This window comes from Elephantulus edwardii, unplaced genomic scaffold (assembly GCF_000299155.1).
Source record: "Elephantulus edwardii isolate Elephantulus edwardi_28Jun2011 unplaced genomic scaffold, EleEdw1.0 scaffold00048, whole genome shotgun sequence".
NCBI classification, from domain to species: Eukaryota; Metazoa; Chordata; class Mammalia; order Macroscelidea; family Macroscelididae; genus Elephantulus; species Elephantulus edwardii.
The window spans coordinates 1,093,126-1,101,752 of record NW_006399798.1 but is presented as its reverse complement, the minus strand read 5'-3'; the positions used below and the strand labels follow the sequence as shown (position 1 = coordinate 1,101,752).

General features: G+C 61.1%; 3 protein-coding genes across 4 annotated transcripts in view; all 3 read right to left on the bottom strand.

Annotated features, from left to right (window-relative positions):
- The window catches only part of P4HB (prolyl 4-hydroxylase, beta polypeptide), an 8,382-nt gene extending 7,779 nt beyond the window's left edge, over positions 1-603 (bottom strand). The window contains exon 1 of the mRNA XM_006886142.1: positions 296-603. Within this exon, the coding sequence (XP_006886204.1) occupies positions 296-446 (151 nt within the window). The 5' untranslated portion in view covers positions 447-603. The remainder of the gene's footprint in view (positions 1-295) is intronic.
- The window catches only part of ARHGDIA (Rho GDP dissociation inhibitor (GDI) alpha), a 15,029-nt gene extending 7,445 nt beyond the window's left edge, over positions 1-7,584 (bottom strand). Inside the window, exons 1-5 of one of the 2 annotated variants that reach the window (XM_006886143.1) lie at positions 7,390-7,584; positions 6,914-6,997; positions 6,623-6,699; positions 6,415-6,478; positions 6,132-6,337 (exon numbers count right to left, since the gene is read on the bottom strand). In XM_006886143.1, the coding sequence (XP_006886205.1) occupies positions 6,138-6,337; positions 6,415-6,478; positions 6,623-6,699; positions 6,914-6,997; positions 7,390-7,579 (615 nt within the window). In that variant the 5' untranslated portion in view covers positions 7,580-7,584 and the 3' untranslated portion in view covers positions 6,132-6,137. Of the gene's footprint in view, positions 1-6,131; positions 6,338-6,414; positions 6,479-6,622; positions 6,700-6,913; positions 6,998-7,389 lie in introns of those variants that run through there. The other variant, XM_006886144.1, reaches the window with a different exon arrangement.
- Positions 7,585-8,309: 725 nt separating this feature from the next.
- Positions 8,310-8,627, bottom strand: part of ALYREF (Aly/REF export factor) — an 18,970-nt gene continuing 18,652 nt past the window's right edge. Inside the window, exon 6 of the mRNA XM_006886316.1 lies at positions 8,310-8,581. Within this exon, the coding sequence (XP_006886378.1) occupies positions 8,310-8,581 (272 nt within the window). The remainder of the gene's footprint in view (positions 8,582-8,627) is intronic.

Here is an 8,627-nt window from a genome sequence, read left to right as displayed (position 1 = left end):
GGGCTCCCCCACTACTGACCCCTCTCCGGGGTCGGGGCTCCCTCATTATTGGCCCCTCTCCAGGGTCAGGGCTCCCGCACTGGCCCCTCCTGGGCAGCTCAGTCCCGACCACACCTCCCAGCAGCGGGCAGGCAAAGAGGGAGGCCGGCCAGGGGCCTGATCAGGGCAGGGGCGAGAACCGCGGCACAGCCCGGGACACAACGCCCGGCCCCGGGAGCCAGGTGGTCAGGGCAGGGCCACGTCCGGGCTGGGGCCTGGGGTCAGGGCAGGGACAGGTCCGGCCCACTGCACTCACAGAACTCCACCAGCAGGTACTTGTGTGCAGCCAGCGCCTCCTCGAAGTTGCTCTTCTTCAGAACCAGGACGTGGTCCTCCTCCTCGGGGGCGTCGGCGCGGACGCCGGCCAGCACGGCCAGGGCCAGGCAGAGCAGAGCGCGGCGCAGCATGTCGACGCAGGCGGGCGCTTCGGTTGGCGCCGCTGGGACGGAGGAGCAGAGCGCGCGCCCGCCCGGCCTCGCCTTTATACATCCGGCCCGCGGGCGCGCTACCGCCCCCTGCACGCGCCGCCGCCACGCGCACGCGCTCGCCGAGCGCCTTCCATTGGCCGGCACAGTCAGGGGCCCGCCTTTGCCGTACTCGGATTGGGTGCCCACACGAGGCCCGGCTCCGTATTCGGAATCGCTTCGGCGGCGGCCCTCACCTACTCCCAGGATTGGCTAAAGAACTCACCCTGGGGCTTTTCCCCGGCCTCTCATTGGCTTCCAGCGGAGAACTTTCTCTCCTGCGACTTCTGACTGGCGGCTTTCTTCCACTCCTTCCGCCCGTCGCGAATGGCTGCGTCCTTTGAGGCCCGAGATCCCCAGCTTCTGATTGGCCAAGACATGCGCGTCCCTCCATCGAACGTGGCAGTGGGGCGGAACCGCTGTCGGAAGGCGGGGCTGCGCCTGCGTCTCTGAAGCCCCTCGTGTTGGATTCTTACTGGACCGCGTATTCGTAACTGGTACCGCCCCCCACCTACGGGCCGGAAGGTGGAATGAAGCAACTTCCGGGAGCGTGTAGCTCGTGCTGCTCCTCCTTGGGGAGAGTCACTCCCCTGGCTCGGAGGTGTGGCTGCTGGTCCAGCGGGTTTTGCGAGGGGTTTGGGACGCGCTGTCCGTCCGCAAAACGGCCGCTCGACCTCCAGGATCTCCGCTAGAGCGCGGGGAGAATGGGCCAGCCGGGAAGCCACTGGGGAGGTGCCATCGTGTCTGGACCTGGAAATGGCCCTTTCAGCCAAGTGTTGCGTAGTGCATTCTGACTCACTGTGACCCGAGATGTCAATAGGTCTGTGTATCGAAGGATTTTCCAGGCTGATGTTTTTGGAGCTAGGTCGCCAGACTAATCTCCCGAGACATGTCAAGTTTGCAGAGCCCATAACCCGCCTGCACCGTCTGAGGCCGCCTCGACCGGGCTGGATGTGGAGGCAGGCTGAGGCTGTCAAACCTGGCAAGCACTATACCAACGCCTGCCAGTGCCCAAGCCGGAACCACAGAGCTCGAAAGGCCCTCTTGCGGGGTCCATCAGCTGTGCTGAGTTCGTGGGAGCTGAGATCAAAGGCCTCCGGGGAGCCGCCGGCCCCCTTTACCTCCCTCCTCGCCAAATCTTAGGTAGCGTTCGTTCCCCGCGAGGTTTTCAGGTGTGTCAGGTGTGCTGGGGGCGGCCCCACGCAGCTAGGGAGGTGAATCGCATGTGAATGAGTTTGAGCGCAAGAGAAAGGATATAAAACAGTGTGTTCAACTTAATACCCCGCCAAAATGATACTTTGTATATACTGAGTTAAACACATAAGCTTCACTATTTCTAACAGTCTTAATTTACAGGCGAGGCTCTATTACTGCTGAGGGTTGGTTTAAAGCCTTCTGCCTCCACTGCCCTGCCTACCTACCCTGAGCTTCCCCCTCCTGTGCACTTGCCTTGATGATGATGAAATGCTGTGGAGTTTTAGGCTCTGCTTGGCAAAGAAAAGGGGCACCCTCCCACATTCCATGTACTTGTTTAAATGATGCTGATTGAGAAGGGATAAGAACGGCTGTTGGTATGCTGCCTCCTAAGCAAGCTGGCTTGGCTTTGCCATGTAGGACTTCCCCACTGAGATTGGATTAACCGTATCCTGTCCTCACAACCCCCAGGACCAGGAGGGCAGGCATCCGTCCGGTGTTGGTTGAGCCTGCTCAGGTGACCAGTCTACTTCACCTTGTGAAGTGACAGGAGCTGGACCTCAGGGTAGAGTCAGTCTTGGGTCCTGGCAGGGGTACTCAGGGTCCAGTCTTGGTGGCCAGTGTTTTGAGCGTGAGTTCCTCTGAAGATAGCCAGGATTGCTGCCCCTTGCCTTTCTCCCAATGTTCCTGTTATGTCACACCCCTATTTGCAAGTCCCAGTGTGAGACAACGGCAGGAACAATGGGTGTGCCACCTTGAGAAGCTGGTGGAGGTGCCGGAAGGTGGGGCTGGCATGTGTTGGCTGGTAGCGACAGAGTAGAGGAGTCTGGTCCCTGGTCAAGATGGTTTGCAGGCAGCTTGGCCCCAGAGCAAGGAGCTCCATTGACATAGCTGGCTATGACTTGGTGGTCAGCAGTCCGAATCCAGCAGCTGTTGTGCTGATCTGATGGAAGGTCAGAGTGGGAATTGAACTAAGGGCGGTGGGCTCAGTTTGGCCCTGAACAGCACAGTGAGGCACGTGAAAAAGAAGAATGTTCAGGTCAGTCAGCACTGAGGAAGGGCATCAGACACAGACTGGCCAGGGATCTAGGTTGGCACACTTGCTGGCAGGTGGTAGTCAGGGATGCGGGGTGTGATCATGGGGAGCATCTCCAAGCAGGTGACAGTGGTGAGGGGTGTGACTGAGCCATTGTTATGAGAGTCTGGGGCACCAGCTAGACAGTAAGATGAGGGAACATGCCTGAGCTCGGGGGGGGGGGGGCACCTCTAGATAGTTGGCAGGCAAGGGGAATGTGATAGCCTGGTAATGGGGGGTAGGGAGCACCTCCAGGCAGGGCTGTGGGTGGAAGTCTGCAGCCTGAGTGATCTGGTGGCCTCTGAGCTGGCACTGGTGGTAGGTCTGGATGTCACCTCTTGGTCAGATCCTACACCTGCTGTGTGGACACAGTAGCTTTGCTGAGACCCAGCAGGGAGTCCTTTTCTGTGGTCGGTCCCTGTTCCTAGCTGTCCCTCAGGATGCTGGCCCTACAACTGACCACAAGGTTTTGGCTGCCCAGGTGTCCCAAGCTTGAAGTTGCCCAGGAGAAATAAAACCGTTGCCTGGCCAGGTGGGCCTGAGCGACATGATGCCAGCTCAGCCTGCACATAGCAGGGAGGGGATTGTCTGGGGAGACAGGTGGCACTGGGCCTGGAGGACAGCCCTGCTCACAGGCTCCAAATTTACTCATGTTGTGACCTGGACTAGAGGAATGAGGGAGGTGCAAAGCAGCCAAGTGCAGCTGGACTGGTGGGAGCAGGGGACTGAGGATGGAGGGGGCAGATGGCTAACTAGAGGCCATGCAGTCCCCAGGCTGGGCGGGACAGGCTGAACTTCAGACCAGGGACACGTCATGTAGTGCTCAGGTGCCAAGGGCGAGGCCGGGACAAAGTCCTGGCTCTTGGCCAGGTGCCCATACAGCCTGGCACTCGAAAGTTCAGTCTCCTTGAATCTGAAGACACCTGAGTGAAATTCCAGGCCCTGTTGACCCAGTTGAGGGCCCCACCCAGGAAACACATCCAATTAGGGAGGCTGATACCAGGCTGAAAGGGCCAGCAGAACCAATCAGGACCTGAACTGGGTCAATGCCTGTGCTGGGGTGATTCCCTTGCTGGGACTGTGAGCCACATTATCTTGGGGCAGCAAAGTCTCTTGTCTCTACCTTCAGGTCCGTAGAGCAATGGTGCTAGGTAACCTCTGTGGGGCCCTCGGTCTCTAGGTCCACAGGGAACAGCTGAGCACAGGTGTTCTCAGACCTGAGGCGGCTCACTGGCTGGTCCTGGCATATGTGACCAGGCCTGTAGCCAAGCTGCCCCCTCACCTTCATTTGCAGCCTTTTAGGACACTCATGCATAAAACCACAACTTTCTAAACAGCTGGCATGCCACCAGCTGCCATCAAGTTGCCCAGTTGGAGAACTGCCCCCCAGGTTCCTGAGGTGTTCACCTTTACGTGGACAGCTACCATGCCACATAATGGGTATTCTGCCAACTTCTGGACCAGTACAACCTCCCTCCCTTCAATACCAAAGGGCAGCCTTCTAAAAGGATGTGGGCAGGCTGGGAGTCCAGTGCCTGAGAGCGTGCCAGGCCTCAACATGGTGGCAGGCTGGGTCCACTGCTCTCCGGCTAATAGGACCGGTGTCCCCAGTGGCTCCTGTTCAGCGCAGTGCAGTAGCCCACCTGTTTCCCCTTGAGCCTGGTATTGTCCCTCTCCAGCCAGGTCCAGGAATCATGCTGGTTCTACAATGCAGTTTTGGATGCTCCCAGCCTCAGATATTTCCCGACACCCAGCAGACCCAATGGCCATCTGAGCCCCCGGCATGGGACGCTGCTCCATTGGTCTCCTAGTTGTTTGCAGTGTAGGTCCACATTCTACTGCTAGGGCTGTGTGCAGCACCCACCTTGGCCAGCAGGGGCAGGGTAGGGGAACCTGACCGGCTGAGCAAGGCCAGGGCAGGTCCTGGAAGCAGAACTCAAACGCAGTTTGCTTAACAGTGGCCTGTTGTCTTCTGGATGAGACAAGTAGCTTGACCTGGGAACATCATGGCCTCACGCCCAGTCCAGCACTTGGGCTCTGGAACAGCCATGACCCCAGCCCTCCACAGTATACAACAGTTCCATCCAGTACTGCAAGGGTGGAATGTTCTAGTTACCCTGTCCCCTAAGGCCTTCAGCACCTGGATGGTGTGACAAGTGACCAATGGAAAGTACCAGTCAAATGAAGAGCTCAGGCCACCAGAGGATCGTGCGCTGAGTCAGACAGACTGCACCTAGGGCTCACGGCCAGCAGGGGGCACTGTGGACCTCTTCCCTTAAGTGGACAGGAAGTTTGGACACCGGTTTCTTTGGGGGAATTTATTCCCAGTCAGAGAGGGAAGCAGGGAGGGGCCCTCTGTGGTCTCAGAGGCCAAGGGCCCAGCAGACACAACACCACGACCGGGCAGGGGGTGAGGGTGGGGGGTGGGGGCACAGGAGACGGCTCCCAACTCCGTGCTTGGTCCCTGTCTGTCCTAGCTGGGTCCTGGGGAGGGGCCTGCCCGAGGGTGGTAGCACTGAGAGCCGGATGGAGGCGGCAGAGGGCAGGCTGGGGCGGGCCCAGCGGACGACACAAATGGAGGCAATAAATACTGACAGCCAGGCACACGGCTCTGGCCAGGCCAGATGGGCCAGGTAAGGCGAGGCCGCGGCTTTGTCCAAGGGCTCTGTGGTGCGGTGGGTGAGCACGAGGGGTGGTCAAGGAGAGGCCACCAGCCCTCCTGGGAGACCCAAGTTTTGGCAAGTTGGCATCCCCGAGCCACGGAGCCGTCCCCGCAGCCCTGACAGGCGGAGAGCAGCACCCGACACCTCTAGGCATCGAGGTCACAAACAGGACGGGGACATGCTCATGCAGACACCGGGGTGAGGTTGGCAAAGGCCCCGCACACACTCCACATGTTAAGGCATCATGGTTACACGGTGACTGGCAGGCCCAAGGCCAGGGGACAGGCGGGGCCAGCAGCAGGATCCCCCGAGCTGTACCCCTCTCTGGCCGGGAGGCTGGCGGGAATCTGGGGACAGCTCAGGCAAAAGCAGCAACAACACACTGACCACGGAGACCACAGCGGGGCCGGGGCCTGAAGAGAGGCTGGGGCCTGCAGAGGTCGGGGAGGCCAAGGCCAGGATGGCCTGATGGGGGAGGCCGAGGCCGGGGCCTGTGGAGGGAACGGATGGTGCGCGAAGAGGCCTGGCAGGGAGGCCGGGCCGGAGCCTGCAGAGGTTGGGGAGGCCCAGCGGGGAGGCCGGGGCCAGGGCCTGCAGAGGGAGGGGAGGACAGGCTGGGAAGCCGGGAGGGGAACCTGTCAGCACTTTGGTCTGGGGGTGGGAGGAAGGGGGGGCACGTCCGTCAGTCCCTCCCACCGGGACTCAGTCCTTCCACTCCTTTTTGATGGTGAGGTTCCACTCCCAGGACAGATGGTCAGTCTTGTCGTCGTCAGTGAAGCGGGACTTGATGTTGTAGCTGCCCCTGGCCAGCATGCCCTTGGGTGCTTCCTCCATGGGTGTCAGGAACTCATACTCCTCCGCCCGAGGCCCGTAGCTGCCCACCATGTACTCGGTCTTGTCAACTGCCAACAGGGATGCAGGTCAGCGCTGACCACCGCCCAAGAGCCTCCCGAGGGCAGCCCCAGCACAGAGCACTCACTCTTGACACCCTTCCGGTAGGTATGCTGGATGTACTTCATGCCGGACACGATCTCTTTGTTGACCTGGGGACAGAGGCTGCTCAGCCCCTTGCGCTGGCCCAGCCCCGCCCCACAGCAGGTAGCCAGCCCCAGTTCTGCCCACCCCTCCCGGTAAGCAGTCATCCACTCATCCCAGTCCCAGCGGCTGCTCAGTCCCTCCAGTCTCACCCGGAAGGAGATCTTTATCCTGTATTCCACGGCCTCCTTCAGCACAAACGACTGCTTCTTGAAGCTCTCCAGGTCGCCTGTGGACAGAGAGCTTGTTGCGCTGGGGCTAAGGCAGGCCACTCACCTGCTCTGACCCTTTCCTCCACAGCATGCTGACCACAGCGAGGACCACACAGAGCCCTGTCCAGGTCCAGGTCGGACCGCGGTGGCGAGTGCACCCACCAGGGGGCACCAGTGCACAAGGAAGCAGCAGGGAAAGCCAGCCCCACCCAGGGACCCATGGTCACTCACCAGTCAGGTCCAGCTCCAGGGGACCAGGGGCACTGCTGCACACCAGGGTCAAGCGAGTCACAACAACATTAGGGACGTTGGGGTCTGGGAACACACAAAAGGTCAGAGTCCCAGGCTGTGCTGACCCTCAGGGCCAGGCAGGAGTCACCAGGAGAATGGGGTCCCCAGAGAATGTAGTGCCTAGAAGCGGGGGCTTGGGGAAGTGGGTTCCTGGGGAATGGAATGCCTAGGAGTAGAGGTCTAGAGAAGAAGCAGTACATGGGAAGTGGTGCATATAAGGCGCAGGTCCAGAGAATGGACGCCTAGATATACAGGATGCCTGAGAGAGGTGGGGTGCTGAGGGGGGGCATAGACCCCAAAGAGCAGGATCTAGAGAGCACAATGGCCCAACAGGGACATGAAGGAGCTTGGGAAGTGAGGTGCCCGGTACCGAGGAGAGGCAGCCAGAAGGAGCAGGGCCCCCCGAGCGGGCTCACCAGCAGAGACGGCCACACGGCCCAGCAGGGCCTCCTTGTACTTGCGCAGGCTCTCGTCGTCCTTGTCCAGCTCCTGGATCTCCTGGATGCTCTTCTGTGCGGGCGGCTTGTAGTTGACCGAGTGTTCGTCCTCCTCATTCTCGGCTGCAATCTGGGCCAGCTGCTCTGCGGTGGGCTCCTGCTCCGCCATGCTCACTGCTTGCTCTGCAATGCCTGGGGATGGGCAGCGGCTGTAGAGTCTGCGCTGCCCTCCAGCCCCTCTGTACCCCTAGTCAGCAAACATGCTGGTCATCTGAGCCCGTACAGAAGCCCCTCAGACCCTTTCTCCAGCAGACAGGTGGGTCCTCATGCATGCCAGAGCAGTCCTGAGGAACAGACACTTCCTGAAGAGGGGGCTAGCTTGGAACCGGGGGCAGGACATGTATATCCACTACATTTCCACCCTGCTCACCTCAGGGTAGTTACATTAGGAGCGGGAGAGCAGTGCAAAGCCCCACTCACACAGACACAGCAATGAGTGGGCACCAGGGGCCTCCTCTCTGGAGACCAGAAGGGAGACCTTGGGCACACCCCTCTGAGGCTGGAGACTGAACAACGCCTCCTGCACCAGCTGCCTGGTTTCCATGGCCGGGTGGCCTAGCAGTCCTGAACCAACAGGTGGGCTCAATGGGATCTAAAGGCCTCGGGACCCCCTGGCTCGGACCTGATGCTGTCGATTCGTGCCCATGATCCCCAAATCTGCGAATAGGACTCAAGGGTGCCCACTAGCCTGCAAACGCATGGGCTCCTGGCCTATGCAGAGCTCCAGGGGAGTCTCCCAGGGCACAGGCCTGGCCACTGACCGCAGCCCTCGCGGGACTGTCCAGCGCTTCCCCGCTCAATCCTCCCAGGCCCTCAGGCTGTTCTAGGAAGGCGACCAATCACAGGAGCGCACCGGCCTCAATGCGAGGCCGCGCGTAGCGGCCCCAGCTGACCCTGGCACCCGCCGCCGCCGCCGCCGACCTTCCCTCTGCCCCATTCGCTGCCCCAATTCCCCCAGGCCCCCGAGACCACACGCCCGGGCAGCTGCGGAGCGATCGCGGGGAGCTCCAGCCCCGAGGATGCGCCTGCAGCCCGCACTTCCGCACAGCCTCCAATCTGGGCGGGCGCGGCCGGGCGGGGCCGGGGCAGTGGGAGCGGGGCCCCCCATCGCCTGCCCGCCCGAGAGTCCGGCCGAGCCCGCCGGCGTCCCACGCCCC